The sequence below is a fragment of the Procambarus clarkii genome, chromosome 27 (genome assembly GCF_040958095.1).
Source record: "Procambarus clarkii isolate CNS0578487 chromosome 27, FALCON_Pclarkii_2.0, whole genome shotgun sequence".
Taxonomy (NCBI): Eukaryota; Metazoa; Arthropoda; class Malacostraca; order Decapoda; family Cambaridae; genus Procambarus; species Procambarus clarkii.
Genome location: NC_091176.1, coordinates 19,151,689 through 19,173,134, shown reverse-complemented (window position 1 = coordinate 19,173,134; position 21,446 = coordinate 19,151,689). Strand labels below are relative to the sequence as shown.

General features: G+C 44.3%; 1 protein-coding gene across 2 annotated transcripts; it reads left to right on the top strand.

Annotated features, from left to right (window-relative positions):
• Positions 1-5,355: 5,355 nt before the first annotated feature.
• On the top strand, positions 5,356-21,218 carry LOC123762619 (DNA-directed RNA polymerase II subunit RPB3). 2 transcript variants are annotated; one of them, XM_045749233.2, is made up of 6 exons: positions 5,356-6,019; positions 9,225-9,396; positions 9,764-9,944; positions 12,414-12,620; positions 12,994-13,186; positions 20,519-20,654. In XM_045749233.2, exons 1-5 carry the CDS (start codon positions 5,934-5,936, stop codon positions 13,173-13,175), a joined length of 828 nt encoding a protein of 275 aa, XP_045605189.1. In that variant the 5' UTR covers positions 5,356-5,933; the 3' UTR covers positions 13,176-13,186; positions 20,519-20,654. The 2 variants fall into 2 exon arrangements, with proteins under 2 accessions (XP_045605189.1, XP_045605188.1); XM_045749232.2 differs by lacking the exon at positions 12,994-13,186 and having other exon boundaries at positions 5,368-6,019; positions 20,519-21,218.
• Positions 21,219-21,446: the final 228 nt, after the last annotated feature.

Here is a 21,446-nt window from a genome sequence, read left to right as displayed (position 1 = left end):
AGATGCAACTGTCTGATGGCTCCCAGCTTGACTATGTAAACAGATTCAAATACCTTGGCCTTGAGGTGCCACTGTATGGTCCTGTTGTATTCAGACTCTGTCGTCAGTATAAAGAGAGGCTCCGAGCTCTCAAGGCTGTTGCAGGTTATCACTCAGGCTATGGTGCCAATGTCAGAATTGTCTGCACCTCTGCTTGTTTTGATGCCTGAAAGAAAGCTTGGAAGGCTTGAAAAATTGCAGAACGAAGCCTTGAGGATAATCCTTGGGTGCCCTCGTACCACAAAGATACTTAATATGAGAAAGGAACTTAATATTCTGAGCGTTGTTGATCGTGTTACTGAAATTAACTGTCAAATTGGTATAAAAATGCTTAGGCTAACTCATCCTAATCCTTGCACAGAAGCCCTCCAGAATTTCTTTATTGCATTGATCAGCATTGCAGATCAACTCAGAATGTATGGGGTTCATGATTTGTACCAAGAGAAACAACAACGGCACTTTCCTGCACCGTGGGAGGTTACACCCTTTCCAGTTTTAATCCCTCCCTTTCCACCCAAGAAGCAAATTAGAGATCAGCCCAAGCTTCGTCTTGAGGCAAAGCTCAACGCCTTAAGCCATATTGATGCTCTGTCCACAGAGCATTCTCTCTCTCAAATTATATACACTGATGGTTCCCTACACCGCACCACGGGTGCAGCTGGAAGTGCAGTTGTCCTGACAATGGGCGATGGCCTATACTTTGAGTGGGGAGTCCGTATAAACAACTGGGCCTCTACCCTTCAGACTGAACTATTTGCCTTGATCCTTGCACTGAAATGTGTACAAGTCTCCAAACTTGATACATTAATTGTAAGTGACTCCTTATCATCCTTAAATGCTCTCAACTCTAAGACATAACTGTAACATGCTCGTGTCCGAAGCTAGACACAAATACAACAAAATTATTAAGGATGGTAACAGAGTCCATTTCATGTGGTCTCCATCTCATGTTGGCCTCCGAATGCATGATAGAGCTGATAAGTTAGCCAAAGAATCTGCCTTTAAAGGAGCCGTTGAGTGTAACCTTGGATTGTCAATGAGCAATCTGAGAGCAGCAGTACACCGAGAACTTCAACAAGATCTTGTAGATCTGAGGCAAAGTGAAATTGACACCAGTAATTCCATCTATCATCATACTATCATGCAAGAGGAGCCACACATCTATGGATCATCCAATAAAATCAGCAGACTTCTAGATGTTACTGCTGCTCGGCTTAGACTCGGTTACAAGTATCTCTGGGAATTCTCATTATCTGCTGATGTAGACCTGACCAAATGTAAACTGTGTCAACAAAATTGTTCGCACACCCTCCGTCACTATGTGATGGAGTGCGAAAAGATACGTGAATATAGAGACAATTCTATAACCAATGTTCCAGCGATGTGTCAATATTTCATTCAAAATGATCTGCTACCAGAAATTTTAGCCAAATATTCCCAGTTTGCTAACTGTAGGTAGTAACTAAGTGATTGTAACCTATCCACCGCTGCCCACTGGATGGGGGGCGGTGTGCAGGACAAACATATAAATTTTGACACTAGCTCTCCACATATGTCAGTTGCTTAATTTAGAACCTGTACTTGAGGTCGATCTCGAACCCATTGTTGATGTGACGACTTATATTGAATTTTGTAACTAGCTCATCAAGATTGTAACTTGCTTAGCTAAATGAATTGTGGGGTTCAGTCCCTGAGCCCATTATGTGCCTCTGTAACCCTTTCCACTACCGCCCACAAGATGGGTATGGGGTGCATAATAAATGAACTAAACTAAACTAACGCCTTAGGATTGTTTTACCATAGGCAGTGATAATTATTAAATAATAATTATAATAATAATAATATATATAATTAACAATTGTTGTATTTAATAATTATCACTTTTTGGGGGGATGAAAGAGGGCTAAGACGATCTCTGTCTGGAACCCGTAGGTGCGAGACCGGGACGTCCATCTCCTGGGGCTCGTTCGGCCCAAGCTCTGCTTTGGGAGGCTGGGATTGTTCTTGTCCTTGCTGGGGTGGTTCTTCTCCTTCCCCGACCACGGAGGTCTCCAGGTTTGGAGTCCCTGTGCCTTCTTTCACCAACTTCGAGGTCAACTCCGGAGCTCAGTTCCTGCGACGGCGCTGGAACCAATCGTATTGGCGTTTGCCTTTCCATTGGAGACTTTCGGCGCTGTGGATAGGGGGAACCTGTTGCTTGGGTAACAGCTTCTCCTCTGTATCAACCTACCTTGGCTTTGTGCCTTGGAGAGGCCACTCTAGACTGACAACCAGAGCGCAACTCCATAGTCTCACGAGACTGATGTATGCCTACTACTATAGGCAGCCTTTTTCATTGGAAGACCTTCTGTTACCATTTTGAAGGTAGGCTCCTCCCACGGTGGGGAACAAGTATAGTTTGGGTGTGGTTGATCACCTCTGTCAAGAATCATTCTTTTTAATTTTTACCTGTTCAGGACTTTTCCAGGTCTGGCAGCCCAAGAGTTTCCGTTGTTTTGGCCTAGTCTAACCACCAAGACCTGTCGAACTGGGACTGGATCAGGGGAAACAATGATCTTAATGATAATCTTAGCTGTTCTTTGAGATATTCTTTCTTGAAGAGAGGGCAAACCCGTTTCAAGTCTTAGAGTTTCAAGCTTGGTCCACATCGGGGCTCCCAGGGCAGCTCTCATAGCATTGGTTTGTGCTACTTCAAGCTTTTTTTCCACTGTTATTGTGATAAGCTTGTGAGTGCAGGTGCGGCATAGTCGATCACTGATCTGGCTGCCTGTACACAGTATGTGCGAAGGACTTGCAGATTGGCTTCTCCAGAGAGGGAGGTTAACGACCTGAGTATTGTCGTCCGGGTCGCAGTTCGATCTCTCTCTCAAATAAGTGACCTCAGCATTAAAACTGATGTGTAATTACCTAAGTGTAATTATCTAAGTGTAGTTACAGGATGAGAGCTACGCTCGTGGAGTCCCGTCTTCCCAGCACTCTTTGTCATATAACGCTGATCTGGATGTGTGTATCCAAGATTATTCCTAGATACTGATAAGTGTCAACCCATTCAATTGGTTGACCCTGTACTGTTAGTTGGATGTTGGGCTTCACTATTTTTATGAGCATGACTTTTATCCTAGTGGGGTTGAGTTTGATACTGTAGCGAGTAAACATTATACTCACTCCAACCTCTCATTACATTAATGACAAACTCAATTAACACTAAATGCGAAGCTATAATCTTTTCCCTAATTACAGGTAACATTCTTTCCATTCTATGGGAGGAAGCTGAGGTGTTGTCCAACAATATAAGCGCAAAGAAGCGAATAGCCAACCACAGGCTAACCATAGCCCGTGCTTCTTGCCCCGCTCCTGTGCCAGGTAAGTTACGGGCTCACCATAGCCCGTGCTATGGTGAAGCTGAATCTATAACAGATTCGTAGCTGAATCTATAACAGCAACAACAACGAATAGCCAACAACTCTACAGCTCCACTTCGTGCCAGGTAAGTCCACTACGGGCTCACTATAACCCGTGCTACTGGAAACTTTTTGTTGCAAGTAGCGAATCTTAAACAACAACAACAACAACAACGAATAGCCAACAATACAATTTCCACAGTGATTCAGTTAACTTGAATACAGACGATTCTGATTTACCACACCTCTTCAACCTCAAGAATGTTGCACTCGGCGTGTACAGTTCTAGTTGACCCCAAGACGCTACAGCTTCGATATAGAGCAGACAGCAGACTACGACCGTATCGAGTTTAAACACTCACCACCCCATCGAGTTTAGACACTCATGATTCCCCATCGAGCAGCCACGTTTGCCCGCTTCGAGATTCGCGACTCCGGCCTCACTCAGCTCTCTGCTTTGCTCCAAGCTCTGTCTCAACTTCTACGACACTGCTGTGTCCAAGACTACTAAATAAATATGAAAACTCACTAAACACTGTATCTAATCTACTCAACAACGTAACATAATCGTACGTTACAATACCAATCTGCTTTGCCTCTTCACTGATGCAGTCAAAGCATTTTTTTTTTTTTTTTTTTTTTTTTTTTTTTTTTTTTTTTTGAGATATATACAAGAGTTGTTACATTCTCGTACAGCCACTAGTACGCGTAGCGTTTCGGGCAGGTCCCTGGAATACGATCCCCTGCCGCGAAGAATCGTTTTTTCATCCAAGTACACATTTTACTGTTGCGTTAAACAGAGGCTACAGTTAAGGAATTGCGCCCAGTAAATCCTCCCCGGCCAGGATACGAACCCATGACATAGCGCTCGCGGAACGCTAGGCGAGTGTCTTACCACTACACCACGGAGACTGTAACCAACTAGTATGTATATACATTTGGGTGCAAGGTGCGCCGCAACCCTTCCTTTTATGATGATGACAAGGTCGTCTGCGAAGTTTAGCAGCCTGCAGTGTTGTGGGAGTTTCAACCTCATTATTCTGTCCATTAAACAGTTGAAAAGAAGGAGGCTGAGAATGCCTCCTTGCGGTGTACCGTTTTCATGCCTTTTGTATTCAGAGACTGTGCCATGAAGTTTCACGCTTGCCTCTCTGTTTATGAGACAGTTTTTGGTCCAGGAGAGCAGGTTGCCTTAGACCAACCATTTGACCTTTGACCACGTCGATGAGGCAGCAGGGGATAGCTGGGGCGCTAGCTAGTTCAAAGGCTTTCTCAAGTGTTGCTGATACAATATCAGCATTCCTGGTCTGTCATTCAAGTGGGCTAATAGAGTTGTAATACACTTCACTGTGCCAACCCCTCTTCTATAGGCATACATATCATGATGCAATTTAGGCATTTTCCCATTCAAGTCTGTTGAGTGCCATTCTGTCAGCCGTGGTGGCTTAATCTTCATCAATCAGGTAAAGAAAGGTAATGTTCGTGTTTCCCGTGCACTGGGTATATCTCTTGGCCCCGGTGTTAAGGTTATATCGACCACAATAACTTACTGGCCAACTAGTAAGTATATACTTTAGTTCTTAACTTATATAGTTTATGACAAAAATAACACTGTATGCACCAAGAAGCGGGGCGCACGTCTTGGTGTACTCGACATATTTCTTTCTGAAACCCGTTTAAATATCCCGCTCGTGGCGTCACTAGCTGCTGCATTCACACCTGCTCTATGTAATTTATACCTATATTAGGATATTTTGTACTATCGAGAATTTGAACAGTGTTATATATCTGTCAGATAACGATAGTTGTCGAGTGGATTAAGAATATAATCTGCAAAGATTCTGAAACTAATATAATTTTGCCTTTTATAAATAGTAGAATCACGTTTACTAGCAACATTAGCCGGGTTACATAACATTGATCAATATACCATCCCACCATGTATGACAACATCTGTGTTATGCATTACAAGCAACTTGTTGTTATATTGTATATTGAGAGTAACTGCAGCACTGCATGACGGTGGTAGTGTGGCTAGAGGCTACCTGTACACAGAGCGCCCCGGGTGGAGCGTGAGGCCCCGGCCACACACACACACACAGCGCCCCTCGTCCAGGCTCACGCAGACTCCCTTAAGGGTGACGGCCGAAATTGATTGGCACAGCTGGCTTGACATAGACTGACACAGCTGGCTTGACATAGATTGACACAGCTGGCTTGACATAGACTGACACAGCTGGCTTGACATAGACTGACACAGCTGGCTTCGCGTAGACTGACACAGCTGGCTTGGCATAGATTGACACAGCTGGCTTGACATAGGCTGACACAGCTGGCTTGGCGTAGACTGACACAGCTGGCTTGGCGTAGACTGACACAGCTGGCTTGATATAGGCTGACACAGCTGGCTTGGTGTAGACTGACACAGGTGGCTTGACAGGCTTGACACAGACTGACACTTGAGGCCCCAAACAAGAGTGTGGAGCAGCAGTCATGCCTTACGCTAACCAACCCTCGCTGAACCTCATGGAACTCTCTGAGGAGAACATCAAATTTTTCATCGAGGATACAGATCTAAGGTATACAGATGCTCTCGCTGGTATTTATGGATGTATTTTGTGCTTCTGTTATCCTTATCTAAATAAATATTTGTGAAGTGCATTATTATATAATATATATATATATATATATATATATATATATATATATATATATATATATATATATATATATATATATATATATATATATATATATATATATATATATATATATATATATATATATATATATATATCTTGGCTATCAGCATGTACCTAGCAAACATACAGTCTTGCCATAATTCATTTATGTTTGGTAAACATTAATCAGGTATTAAATAATTATGCGCCAGATGAGTTAGCGCAGTTAACCCTTAAACTGCTCGGCATAAGGGGGGCATAATTCGAAAAATATTCAAATTATGTAAACATTACTTATTTATTTATTTATTTATATACAAGAAGGTACATTGGGTTAGAGAGAATACAAAGCCTAGTATTTACAATCTTGTAAAGCCACTAGTACGCGCAGCATCTTGAAAATGTTAAACAAATCTCAAACTTATTGGCTTCAGTGTCGTTAAACTTTCATCAAAATTTTTTCAAAAATTTATTTTAAACGAATGTTAAAAATAAAAAAGCATTTTGTTGATGATGAGAACAGCTCCTATTAACTGGAACTGATGGATATTGCAATAATAGAGAGATGCAAGCACCTGTCCCACGCACACAAAGAAGAATAGTACTAAGAAGTGTCCACAAAGTAAATATGCAGTCGGTGCCTTTATAGCATTGGTGAGTAATAGATAACAACAAATAATAATGAGTGAGTTATATAACAAAGTAGAGCATATCATATAAATTCATTGCCTAATGTTATTATCAGTTCCAGTGGTACCTCGGCTTACGAGCGCCCCTGGTTACGAGTTTTTCGGGTTACGAGCAGGATTTGCTCGGAAAATTTGTACTGTATCGGGATACGAGGGTTGCCTCAGGCTACGAGGGTGTTGATACACGTACAGGCCAACTAGCGCTTGGTGGCATGGCGATCGCTGCTCAGTTTACCAGTGCCTCTTGTCCAGTGACTATCCCTCAATTCTTCACCAGGATTTACGGTGTTTTGTTGGATATTTGACCATTTGAACATAAAAGTTGTTATTATATACAGTATTTTTTTTCTTATGCTCTATTTTGTTATATAACTCACTCATTATTATTTGTTGTTATCTATTACTCACCAATGCTATAAAGGCACCAACTGCATATTTACTTTGTGGACACTTCTTACTACTATTCTTCTTACTACTATTCTTCTTACTACTATTCTAGTGGTGTAAGTTACGTATTCTCATAGGAGGCAGGTTGTCAGTGGTAGAAGTTGTCAAGGGAAGCTGAAGTAATGGTGTTAGTAGAGGCTGTAGAGACAACATGTGACTGGCGCCTCTATGCTCCCCCTCCAGCCCCCCCCTCCCAGCCTCCCCCCACCCTCCCTCCGACTGCGTGGGTCCTAGGTCCTGGCTCGCTTGGAGACTTACCAGGGGAGAGTTGTCCTTCTGATTCCTTGGTGGCCGACCCAGCCTTGGTTTCAGGAGCTGCTTGTTCAGTGTCTGAACCCGAGGGTTTTCCCGCAGCTCCACCTCTTTCTGCAAATCGGTCCAGGCCGGTATGAGGCTGGTTCGTTCTTCTCCTTGGGTCTTTGCATCTGGAGGTTTTGTCTCCAGTTTCTCATTTCTTGTATGGGGTGCAGGTAGCTTCGTTGTTGGTCTCCCACCTGCATGCTTCGACTCGGCGGCGATCTGAAGTTGCTGGCGGACCTTCCAGTTCCTAATACAGTACTGTGTAGGTATACTTCGGTCCCTGATAGGGTTGTCTTGTCCTTCCTTTCATGGTTGTTCCAGGCCCGTCATCTTATGCTTTATACTGTCGTCTCATATCGTGCAGTGCTGGCGGAACTGCTCCAGCTTGCGTTCGGTATTGGTTACTTCTGCCCCATTCCGCAAGCTGTTTCGTGCATTTTCACCTCCGGCCTGCTCATGCACCTCTGGTGCCATCCTGGTCGTTGGACCGGGTACTCTCTCTTCTCTCTTCTCTTCGGTTCGCCGTGGCCCCTACGGTTCAGGATTGTTTTTCCTGGTCTCTTCCCTGTTGGCATTGTCCTCTGGAGGTTGGATCAGGAAGCTTCAGGCTCTCCTCTGGTGCAGGTGTTTTTCTGCTCGTTATGTCCTGGAGGTAGGTTTGTTCGTTTGCAGCAGTCTCCGTCTTTTCTGGCGATGTATGGGTCTGCTGTTTTCCGGAGGGGCCCTTGGATTGTTGAAGCTTGGTTGGTCGGGCCGGGGGTGCATCATGTGTTGTGTTCGGTTGTGGCTCTCTGCTGTTCTTGGCACATTCTCGGTGCCGAGTTCTTTGTTTTCGGCGCACTTTGGATTGCCCGGGGTCCCTTCCTTCCCTCCTATTCTGGGGTTTGGGTCTCCCAAATTGTCTGCTGGGTCCTTCGGTTTTGCCAGTTGTCTTGTTTTTGAGTTAGGATGCATGGGATCTGCCTCCCAGGTCGTTCCCTCTTTTTTCCTATCTTTGGTGAGGTAGCTCTGGGGAGCCAACGGGACTCCCCCCCCCAGAAAACCAGCATTGAATAAAACGCCATTTTCTGGGTGAGACCAGGAGGCTCCCGGGCATCCCTCCCTCCCTCTGGACGGCGGTGTTTTTGCACGTTTTTTACATCCAGCCTAAGAATTGCGGGTTGGATCGCTGGCGCAAGGGTCTGGGGCTCCCTCTTTATCCTACTGGGGAAGGAGGGGGTTTGCACAGACGGTGGGGCGGCGATGTGATGACGTCATGCTAGTTGCTAGTTTTCATTTGGGGAGTTGTGTCCACTCATTTGGTTTTCAGTAACAATACTTTCACCACGATAGGGCTTTGTTTTGAAGTGCCTGCCTTTCTGAGTGCCCGACCCGGTCGATGGCAGACATAGAATGCTTCCAACCACACTGGGGGTTTCTATAGGCCATTGCTCCTCGTGCCTCTCTGAGGGGGCCAGGTTCTGGCTCGTGGTCCCCGGTAGGCAAGAACTCCATGCACTTTGATGCCAGAAAGCTAATAGTTACATACCAGCCTGGATAGCTCTGGGGAGCCTCCGGGTCTCACCCAGAAAATGGCATTTCATTACATTCAACTCTGGCTTTATCTATTGTAAAAATCATAATACAGCATTTAAAACTTGTGATGACAATACACATTTTGTTTACAGTGTGGCCAACAGTATCAGACGAATTCTTATGGCTGAAACTCCCACTATTGCAATTGATTGGGTCCAACTTGAGGAGAATTCAACTGTCTTGAGTGATGAGTTCATTGCGCATCGCATTGGTCTCATTCCTTTCACATCTGACGAACGCATTGAGCAGATGCAGTTCTCTAGGGTTTGTGAACTATAATTCTCTGCTGATCAGTGTACAGTAGATTAATGAACTGTGTTAAAATAATACTTTTCCTCTAACTGTGCAAATATAGGTGTACTTGTATTTTTTTGTAACATGAATTTTTAAGCATTTTAAAAACAATTCCGAGTTTGTTTATAAATTGAAACTGCTGTGAACAATATGGATTATTTAATTTACAGTACTGTAATTGCATATTCTGGAGTTGTATAATGCTTGTAGATTTCATTTGTACACAGTCAGGGACCAAGCTGTCTGAATAAATGTGGCTTTTATATTGAAAAATTTAGCTTGGTGCTTAATGTACATCTATGAAAGGATATTGTGTATCAAGCTTTAACTATTGCAGGACTGCTCATGCACAGACTACTGCCCAGAATGTTCGGTAGAGTTCACTTTAGATGTCAAGTGTCAGGATGACCATACACGTCAAATCACCACAGCAGATCTCAAGTCTTCAGATGCCAGAGTAATACCAGTCACCTCACGCCACCGTGAAGATGAGGCCAGTGAATATGGTGAATCTGATGGTGAGTGCACATTGTTTTGAGAAGTGGAGGTAAATATATTTATAGACAATAGACTAATATCAGATTGAGTACCTCTCATTTTTATGAAGCAGTATTAAAATGAAACCTGACAGATAAGACATCTGCTCTGAAAGAGAATTCCTGATCCCAGAAATCAATTAGGCTTGGTCTCACTGTTAACGGAGGAGGTCGGTTTCCTCCGCTTCCCTTCCTTGTGTGTTCCCTTTGTGTCCTCCTCTGCCACAGGGGTTTTCTTTGTGTTCCTTGGCTTCTTGGGCGTTCCTTCAGCCTGTGTTGTATGGTGCGCTTATGTGTCTTGGTCTGTTTTCATTGCTCGTACCCCTTGGTTCAGGTACTGGGGGGGGGGGTTAGACTTGAATCTGGCTCCTCGCATATTGACGCGTCTTACCCGGGTCGTGGTGACCCATCTGCCTCTGATAGGGGTTCAGGTTCTGGCCTACCTCGACGACTGGTTGGTGTGGGTTCCCAGCCGGTCTGCTTGTCTGCTCGCCAGGGGTGTGGTTCGTTCCCAGCTTGCCGGGTTCGGGTTACTGGAAGAAGTCCCATCTGGTTCCATCATGACTTTTGGACCGCTTCCCTATCTCTTCCTCCGAAGGCATTGCTGTGGCTACGGTCCCACCTTCAGATGCTTCTGGGGGGGGTTGGTCGGTCCCGGGTCACTTACTGGTTGCTTGAGCAGTTCTGTGAGAGTCTGAACTTCCCCATGCTGGTTTTCCTGTTGGGTCGGGTTTGGCTTCAGCATCTGTTCTGGTTCCTCCGGGGACGCCCCTTCTGCTCTCGCAATCGGTAGGTTTGGCCTCCATGGGCCTTGCGTCCGTTGCTGTGTCACCAGCTTCCTCTTCGGATTTACTCGAGCTCTTGATCGATGTGTTCACGGACACATCATCTCTCGGCTGGGGCTTTGAGACCAGTGCTTGCCATGCTGGTCAGGGGAAGTGAGGTCCGTCTTTCTGTCGGGCTCACAGCACGGTACGGGAGTTTGCGGCGATTTGGCTGTCGCTTCGGAGGATTAGGGATCAACGATCCGGCTACATTCAGACATTCGGTGGTTCATTGATTGAACTGCGGGGGTATTCTTCGGTCCTTGGCTCTTTGGGGCTGGTCGCTTCGAGTGGCTCGTCTGCTGAATTCTTGGGGTTTGGCTCTCGGTGTGGTTCATATCCTGGAGAGTGTCCAGCGTCCTTACGGACGACCTGTCCCGATTCATTCCCCTGTCCACGGAATGGACGGTCCACTCCGATTACTTCAGTTGGCTCTGCCGGATGTGCAGGTTCTCGGTGGCGGACTTTTTCCCATCAGCGTGGCCTTGGCATCTCCCGATATCTGTGGCGCACTTCCCCGACTGCAGAGCCATCACAGTGGACTCCTTTCGGCAGCACTGGTCGAGGTGGGGTTACATGTACCTTTTCTTCCCGGTCCAGCTGTTGCTTTGGGTTCTGGCTCATTTAGAGTCTTACTGCGGGAGAGTTGTCCTAGTGGCCCCCTTGGAAGCCAGCCCTGCCTTGGAAGCCGGCCCTGCCTTGGTTTCAGGTGGTGGCCGTTTGGTGTTAGAACCCGTGGCATTTTCCGCAGCTCTGCCTCTTTTAGCAGATTGGTTCAGTCCGGTACATGGCTGGTTCGTTCTACTCCTCCACTCGTTTGCTGCTTTGGCTGCCATCTTCAGCAACATGTCTTGGGCTGACATTCAGACACAGGGATTTTAGAGATCGAACTGGGTCCTGGCTGCCCATTATTTGGTCAACATTCGTGGTTCTGCACATTCATGTGTGGCTGGTTGTAGCCAGTTGTCTCGCCTTTGGGTTGAGGAACGCATGGCGGCTGCCTCCCGGGTAAGTCCCTCTTTTACATATCTTGGATTATGTAGCTCTAGGGAGCCGTAGAGGCTCCCTACAGAAAACCAGTTGAATGTAATGAGATACCATTTTCTCGGTGAGCCCCGGAGGCTCCCTGGCACCCTCCCTCCCTCTGGTCGGCGGTTTTGTTTTGCTTTTGATGCTTATCCTCCGAACTGGGGTTGAAAAGCCGGTGCTCCCCTTCCCCCTCCTAGGGAAGGGAGGAGAGGGGAAGGCTGCGGCTGCGAGGTGTGACTTTACTTGTTTCCTTGTTTCCTTGAAAATTAGGGGAGTTCTGCCTCCCTGTTTCAGTCTTCGGTTGCAATTTTCTTACCAGTTGGGGTGTGTTTTGTTATGTTTACCTTTCTGGGTGCGCAACCCAAGTCAATGGCAGATAAGGAATACCCCCAACCACAGGGGGATTTTCCAGAGGCCATTGCTCCTTGTTCCTCTCTGAGGGGGGCCAGGTTCTGGCTCGTGGTCCCCAGTAGGCTGAACTCCATTGACTAATGCCCTAGACTAGTATATCGCATATTAGCCCGATAGCTCCAGGGAGCCTCTGGGGCTCGCCCAGAAAATGATGTTTCATTATATTCAACACTGTTTTTTTTTCCAGACATTCTTATCGTTAAGCTTCGCAAGGGTCAGTCATTAAGACTCCGAGCTTATGCTGTTAAAGGATTTGGCAAGGAGCATGCAAAGTGGAACCCCACAAGCAGTGTAGCCTTTGAGTACGACCCAGACAACGCTCAGAGGCATACTCTTCTCCCAAAGCCAGAAGAATGGCCCAAGAGTGAATACTCAACCTTGGATGAAAATACACGTAAGTAACATCTTTCATGATGAGTGCTAACTTACAGGTTGGTGATAAACTATTCTACCAGCACTGTATTATTTAAGTAAATATTTCATGTGACTTACAGGATGTTATGGATACTATATATTTAAATTTCTTAATTTTAATTCTGTTACTTTAGCCGTTTAATATTAAAGACAACACTGTTGATCATGACCTGAACCAGGTCATTACAAACTTGAATTTTGTTGTGTGTTCCACTCTGTAATTTCTTTAATTATAGTTACTTTTCTATGCTTCATCAGCCATATTTCCATGAGCTCTTGACACTCGCATTTTCCTCCATACTTCTTGGCCTGGTGCCTTCTTTTGATAATTACTTCCTTTCATACTCATGCAGCTCAGGCACCTTTTGATCCTACTGGGAAACCAAACAAGTATTACTTCAACGTTGAGGCCTCTGGGGCCCTCAAACCTGAAAACATTGTACTAATGGGTATTGCCATCCTAAAAAAGAAGCTATCAGATATCCAGAACCAGCTCACCATGGAGGCTCAGACAGATGCACTGGCCATCAACTAAGCAAAAATAAGGTTCAAGTTTGAATTTCTAGAATGAGTGTGATAATAATAATATGCATCTTTTATGCATTTGGTTAGTGTCCTTGTTTATTAGGGCCTCACTTTCTTGAAAAAAATTAGAACCAAGGAATTACATTGCATGAGGAGCTTCTGACTGCGTTATATTAAGGCAAAACACGGAACATTCCAGTTTGCAGAACTATTAGTTGTGAATAGCTTGCTAACAGAATGCTGCCTTTGTAATTTCAATAAAAAAATATTCAGAGAAAGCTATTTTTGATAAATAAATCTGGCAATATGATAACTTTAACTTGATGAATGTTGTGTGCATCTATGTACAGAATTGGCATTGGAATAAGATCATTAGAACTGCACCGTAATTAGGCAAGAGAAGTAGTCAGAGACTCTCCACATAACCCAGGTATCTGGAGATACCACAGCTTGGTGGGAGTAAATTCACATTACAGAGTTATGTTGCTGCTACCTCTGCTATATTGATTAAAGTTGTTGAAATTACAGAAGAATCCAGACTACTTTCTATTTAAATTCACTTCAATCAACATTAAAATTCCTCTGGTAATTACTGCCAACTAACATACTGCAGGCTTGAAGCTCTGTGCATGATTTCCTAAACAATTTCTAACTTTTCTTATTCCTCCTTGGGCTGAGCTAACATCCTTATCCATACAATTGTTGTTACTATGGGTGGATACCAACCCTGTTCCATCTCTAGGTATTGTAAAGCTTCCTGTCACAAATGCTGTGATCTACTTTTTGAAAATTTGCTAGGCTCTCCAAAAAACAATGCCACACAAAACTGGGTATGTCTATGATGCCAATGATTTATTAATGAATTTGATTACTGTTAAAGATCATATGCAATAAAGGATTATTTTTTAATTTATAGATTCTATAGTGATTCACCATTTCTATTAGTAATTTGTGTTAGAACTATAGTTTCTGTGGGGAGCCCCTACACCTCCCTGGAGCTTATCTGGCTAATGTATGTTATATTAGACTGGGACATTAGCTAAGGAGTTCAGACCTACCAAGGATCAGTGCCAGAACCTGGCCCCTTCAGAGAGGTTTCAGGGAGCAATGGCCATGGAAAACCCCCTTATATATGGATGGGGTTTTCCTTATCTGCCATCGACTGGGGTTATTCACCCAGAAAGGTAGGCATAACTAAACAAATCCCACATGTTAAAAACAAAAACTTAAAACCGAACAGAGAGGTAGAAACTCCCTACAATCCCAAGGAAACAAGCAAACATCACACTTTACTGCCGCGCCGATCGTCCGCGCAGCCCTCCCCACCCCGAGAGGGGGAGGGGGGAGCCCTGGACCTCACCACGCCGGCTGCCTAGCATCAGTTCGTAAGGTGATGTCAACCGGGATAGACGCTTCTCTGGCCTCAGTTTCCTAGGCGATGTTTGCCTATCGTGGTGTTCACTGCAGTGTGTTGTGTTGTGCGGTGGCCAGGTATTCCTCATCAGTACCGGGGCTGCATGCACTTAGGGGCTTCCTCCCCTAAGCGCTCTGTGAGTACTGCCCCCTGCATTACAGCGTTATCTTCCCTGGGGCATTCGGGAACCATTCCCATAGAGGTTCTTGCTGCTTGGCATTTGCCTCGCCCTTGGGGCCAGCTGGGGCTCGGAACCCTTGTTTAGCCCTGGGTAGGGACTGGTATTGTGCTGGTTAGGGCATGAAGGTGTTGCGCGACCTGCCACCTAAGCGACGACCGGTTCCTGTTGCCTCTGGGGACGATGTACTATTGCGGGGGTTTTCTTTTTTCATTCGCCTGGTGGGGGTCTGCCTAGTGTGGCTATAATTCCACTGGTAGTGTTTGGTGGCCCTCTGCTAGGCCCCCGTGATTGTACACGTCGCAGGGGTTTTCAGTGTTGTCCTCTACTCCTTGTTAGTTTTGGGTTTTAACTGGTTAGCAACACCTTGCCCAGGCTTCCCATAGTTGTTACCCTACGGGCCCTGGAAAACCCTGTCGGGGCTCGGTGGACCATTGAATGCGTCTTCCGGGTTCCAACCCATCTTGTGCGAGTTCGTTGGTTGCTGTGCCCTTGTCTCCGGGTGACAGCCGCCACTTTTACCTCCGTCATGTTGCCTGTTGGGTCACTGACATCTTCACCCGGAATCTTGCAAGAGATATTCACTGCTTGTTCTCCAGTACTCTCCGGATGTTATTACTGTTCAGAGTACAGGCGGCATCCGTGTTGCAAGCTAGGTTAGGTTGCTGCAACACACTAGGTTGGTTTCCCACTCGGATGCCCCGGGGCCGCCCTGTTTTGGTTAGGTGCTGTTCGCCCCTTTCCCTCCCTGTTCCCGGCTCTGGACCGTCTGCAGGTTTCGGGGTCGGGGTGTTGTCTAGTTGGGGCCGAGACTTGGGTTGTTTCGGGGGCCTGCCCCGTTCAGGTTGGGGATGGAGGTTTTCGAGCCTGTTCCTCCTGCCAAGGCTTCTGGGTCTTACCAGCGGCCCTTGCTGCCTTTCCAATGGACTCTTCCTTTTCTTTAAGGGCTGAGGGCTTGGAGGACGGCTCTGCCCCAGGGCCTCTGTTGCAGGTTCCCGGCGCTGGGGGGGGGGGTGGATGCCTGCTAGCAGTACTGGGGCTGTTTGCCCCTGCCTGGGTTTTATGCTTCTGGGCGGAGTTTTTCGCCCATCCAGTCTGCTTGCTTCCCACTTTTGCTGGCGTGTTTTCGTATCTTTTGCGTCGGTCATAGCCTTCTGTTCTGGTGGTCATTTTCTTCTGCCAGTTTCCCGGCGTGGCCACCAGGGCGGCGTTGCGGTTTATTTACATGCGCCTGGGTGTGCGAGCGAGCTGCTTGGGTGAGTTTTCACCCTTTTTCAGGGGTTTTATTCTCCTGTTGTCGTTTCTTTGCTTTTCTGGTGTTTTCTGCCCGTCTTCTGTTCCTCTGGGAACGTTTGGGGTGTTGATTTTACACCAGGTTTTCCGTTTTGTCTGTTTTGGGTTTGGGCTCAGTGTCCCTATCTGTTTATGCTTGTTCCCACACCTTGTCCCTCAGTTTTCGGTCCGTTTTGGCCATTTCCCGGGGGTTCTGTCTGGGGGCTGTGCTTTGCCTTTCTGTGGTGTATCTCCACTGGCAAATGTGGTGGTTTGGGCTCCCCTGGGTTCGATTCCGGGTTCCTTTGGGTTCTTTGGTTTCGTTCCGGAGGTTTCTTCCTCTTTGGCCTCCTTTGTGGGTTCGGGGGGCTTTGTTTCCTTGTGTGTGACCCGGTTCTGCCTTCTGGGGTTCCGGGGTCTTCCTGGCTTGCAGGCTGAACTTTTTGGGTCTTGGCACGTGTTGTGGTTGTGCCGGGGCTTTGGATTTTGTTGTCGACGTGGGCCTTTTGATGCAGTTTTGTGCCTTCTTCGCCTGGCCGGCGTGGTGCTCTCTGCCCACTGGTCGGCGGATTGTAATTTTCTTCTCACGTGTAGCTGTGTGTGTACACATGTTCATGTACATGTGTACACTGTGTGTGTAATTACCTAAGTGTAGTTACAGGATGAGAGCTACGCTCGTGATGTCCCGTCTTCCCAGCACTGTCATATAATGCTTTGAAGCTACTGATGGTCTTGGCCTCCACCACCTTCTCACCTAACTTGTTCCAACCGTCTACCACTCTTGTTTGTGAAAGTGAATTTTCTTATTTCTTCGGCATCTGTGTTTAGCTAGTTTAAATCTATGACCTCTTGTTCTTAAAGTTCCAGGTCTCGGGAAATCTTGCCTATCGATTTTATCAATTCCTGTTACTATTTTGTATGTAGTGATCATATCACCTCTTTTTCTTCTGTCTTCTAGTTTTGGCATATTTAATGCCTCTAACCTCTCCTCGTAGCTCTTGCCCTTCAGTTCTGGGAGCCACTTAGTAGCATGTCTTTGCACCTTTTCCAGTTTGTTGATGTGCTTCTTAAGATATGGGCACCACACAACCACTGCATATTCTAGCTTTGGCCTAACAAAAGTCGTGAACAGTTTCTTTAGTATATTGCCATCCATGTATTTAAAAGCAATTCTGAAGTTAGAAAGCATAGCATAGGCTCCTCGCACAATATTCTTTATGTAGTCCTGAGGTGATGGTTTTCTATCTAGAACCACCCCTAGATCTCTTTCTTTATCAGAATTCTTTAAAGATTTCTCACATAATATATAGGTTGTGTGGGGTCTATGTTCTCCTATTCCACATTCCATAACATGGCATTTATTCATATTAATTTTAAATTCCATTTGCCAAGTGGTGCTCCATATACTTATTTTGTCCAGGTCATCTTGAAGGGCATGGCATTCATCTAAGTTTCTTATCCTTCCTATTATCTTAGCATCATCAGCAAACATGTTCATATAATTCTGTATACCAACTGGTAGATCATTTATGTAGACAATAAACATCACTGGTGCAAGAACTGAACCCTGTGGTACTCCACTTGTGACATTTCTCCAGTCTAATACATTGCCTCTGATTACTGCCCTCATTTTTCTATCAGAAAATTTTTCATCCATGTTAGAAGCTTACCTGTCACCCCTCCAATATTTTCCAGTTTCCAGAACAACCTCTTATGTGGAACTCTGTCGAAAACCTTTTTTAGGTCTAGATAGAAGCAGTCAACCCAACCATCTCTTTCCTGTAATATCTCTGTGGCTCGATCATAGAAACTGAGTAAATTCGATACACAGGATCTTCCAGATCGAAAACCATATTGTTTGTCTGGTATTATATAATTTCTCTCCAGGTGTTCTACCCATTTAGTTTTGATTAGTTTTTCCAATACTTTCACTATTACACTTGTCAATGATACAGGTCTATAATTGAGGGGGTCTTCCCTGCTGCCACTTTTGTAGATTGGAACTATGTTAGCCTGTTTCCACACGTCTGCTACGATTCCTGTACACAGGGATGCCTGAAAGATCAGGTGAAGTGGAATGCTGTGCTCAGATGCACATTCTCTCAGAGCCCATGGTGAAACTCCATCTGCTCCAGCTGCTTTGTTCTTCGTATTTTCCACTTCATCTCTAGACACCTCTATCCGCTTTATGTTGTTCTCTGGAATTCTTATTGTGTCTGGTTCTCTGAAGATTTCATTTTGTACAAACACACTTTGGAACTTTTCATTTAATGTTTCACACATTTCCTTTTCATTTTCTGTGAATCTGTTTCCCATTTTCAACTTCTGGATATTATCCTTTACCTGCAATTTGTTGTTTATGAATTTGTAGAATAGGCCCGGTTCTGTTTTACATTTATCCGCTATCCCTTTTTCAAAATTTCTTTCTGCCTCTCTCCTTACTGCCGTGTAGTTGTTTCTCGCATCTTTGTATCGCTGGTATGTTTGGGGGTTTGGCCTCTTCCTATACTGATTCCATTTTTGTGTCTTTTGGTCTCTGGCCCTCTCACAATTTCTGTTGAACCAATCCTGTTTTCTGACCCTACATCTCTGTTTTGGTATGAATGTTTGTGTGCCTTCCTCGTATATTTTTAAAAACTTGGCATACATTTCATTTACTTCCCTGCCTAGCAACAAGTCTGTCCAATTACACTCGTTAAAAAAATTTCGAAGTTCCCCATAGTGACCTCTCCTTAAATCGAGTTTATCAACTGTTTCAATCTCCCCATTTTCTTCTAGATGATATCTTAAAGCATAATCAATGCCTAACAGGACGTGATCACTCTTTCCCAAGGGAGGAAGGTACTGGATGTTCAATATCTCTTCTTCTTTCCTGGTGAATACTAGATCCAGTACTGATGGTACATCTCCTTCCCTCATTCTTGTGGCCTGCTTTATGTGTTGATACAAGAATGTCTCTAGAATGAGGTTCACAAATCTGCATGTCCAAAAGTCCTCCGTTCTTGCTTCATAGGCCTCCCAGTCTGCTTTAAAGTTGGAGTCCTCCAATATCAACAGTCGTGATTTATCCTTATCTGCTTGTACAATAATATCTCTCATGACCATTGAGGCCCTCTCGTTTATCATCCAGTTCTTCCTTTGTCCATGTGTTGCTTGCTGGTGGGCTGTAGGCATTTAATATTATCAGCTTATCATCCTGATTCCAGATCTGCAATGCCATTATGTCAATATCTCGAGGGTTTTCAAATATTAACTCTCTTACCTTCAGGTGTTTTTTTCACCAGTACAGCCACTCCTCCTCCCTTCCTAGTTTTCCTGTCACATCTCCAAACTGAATAGCCCCTTGGGAATATGACTTCATTTATTATATTTCCTTCAAGTTTCGTCTCTGATAATGCGACAATATCTGGGACCCTAAGCTGGATTATATCTTGCAACTCTAAAGTTTTTGACCTCACCCCATCTATGTTGGTATATACAGTTTTCAGGAACATGTTCCCTTTTCCTTTGCTCTTTACTTCCCCCTCCACTACTGATCTTGTTGCTTTGTTTCTATGTACCATTTCACAAGCTTTCCAGTCCCTGTCACTTTGTAGAAAAAAAGAATCTGTCTTCTTCATTTCTATCTCCATTTAGACGTTTTGCCTCAATTAGGTTCATTTTCAGCTTTTCTCTGTCTTCCTTGGACAGGTCTTGTCTTATTGACCAAAGTTTGCCAACCTCATCACTCTGCAATTTCCTGGCATTTCTAAGCACTTCCATCATGTTTTTCACTCCATTAACCCTCACCCTTAAGGGGAGGTTCTTGTCTTTCTCATTTTTCATTTCTTTCTTTCTCATTTCATTTGTGTGTGTGTGTGTGTGTGTAAAAAATTACCTAAGTGTAGTTACAGGATGAGAGCGACGCTCCTGGTGTCCCATCTTCCCAGTACTCTTTGTCATACTGTATAATTTTTGAAACTACTGACGGTTTTGGCCTCCACCACCACCTCACTCTAACAATCCCCCCCTGCTTCCTGATCCTCGTGTTCGGGCTCTAGTCTCCAGTAGGCCAATCGGACTCTTGGGGCTGATGTGGCTCATTGGTGTGGAGCTATCTCTGCAAGATAGCTACTGGGAGCGACCTCTCGGCCCCCTGCAGAAAATTACCATATACTATATACAAAAGCAGACAGCCTTTAACAGTTTATCCACAAACTGACCAGGCAATCTAAGTAATACCAAATTAATTTAAATTATTCCTAAAATATCATTATTTGAATATGGTACTATAAATTGAAACTAGAAATATATGTTTTCTCTATTGTATATTGAATCGCAAAATAGGTTCTGCTGTTTAAGGCTTAATCTGCCCAGTCTTGTATGTACAGTACTGTATATTGTACATGTGTCGTCACCCAAGTCTGAATATGTGTGTGTGTGTGTGAAATCATTTATGATGTGTGTAATATATAGAACTCTTTTTATAACTTAATATATTTCTTGACAGCCCAGGCAGAGTTTGACCCAACAGCCAAACCTAACAAGTACTACTACAATGTGGAGAGTGCAGGAGCGCTCAAACCAGAGAATATCGTCCTGATGGGGATTGCAGCTCTTAAGAAGAAACTATCAGATTTGCAGAACCAGTTAAGCATGGAGGCTCAGTCAGATGCATTGGCCATCAATTAAGTTTTGTTACACACACACCACACACACTCACACACCACACTCACACACCACACTCACACACACCACACACACCACACACACGCACACGGCTTATTCATTCTTTCATATTAGTTAAAATAATTAAAGATGATATTGATTGTTTTGTGTGATCACTGGTGTGGTAGCTTAAGAAAAGATTGTTACAGTAGTATTTACAGTAATATATAATCTTTGCCACAAATGCTTTAATTACTGTGATTATTATGTATTTTTTGTTTATTGACAGTTTTTGCTGAATTTATAAAGGTAGTATACATTTTTATTTGCTCTGGTCTCCAATTCTAGTTACATAGTTTATGTAAACAGCAGATATGAGATGGATTTATTCCACAAATATAATGATTCAAGAATGTACCGTGCCATATCCATTGTAATATTACAAGATGGAGGGGGTTATTTGTAGAGTTCTATATCATTTACAGTTGTGGGGATTCCTTGTATGTGTAGCATTTCAGGCAAGAATAAAGCCAACAATTTAAGACTGTGTATTGATTAGGCCAAACAAAAAAGTAAAGTTAGTTTCTGTACACGAAATAAATAGAAAATATGACTGGTCGATCAGAAAGCTTTTCATTGTCAATCTGTTTTTTTTTTTTCATTGACAGTAGGGGTAGTGGTGGAGTATATATATATATATATATATATATATATATATATATATATATATATATATATATATATATATATATATATATATATATATATGT

Bases quoted from the DNA above. Each gene is read 5' to 3' on its own strand.
- LOC123762619 (XM_045749232.2), top strand. From the start codon at position 5,934: ATGCCTTACGCTAACCAACCCTCGCTGAACCTCATGGAACTCTCTGAG. The intron at 9,945-12,413 runs GTGAGTGCACAT...TTTTTTTTCCAG, and splicing joins TGAATATGGTGAATCTGATG to ACATTCTTATCGTTAAGCTT. The intron at 12,621-20,518 runs GTAAGTAACATC...ATTTCTTGACAG, and splicing joins AACCTTGGATGAAAATACAC to CCCAGGCAGAGTTTGACCCA.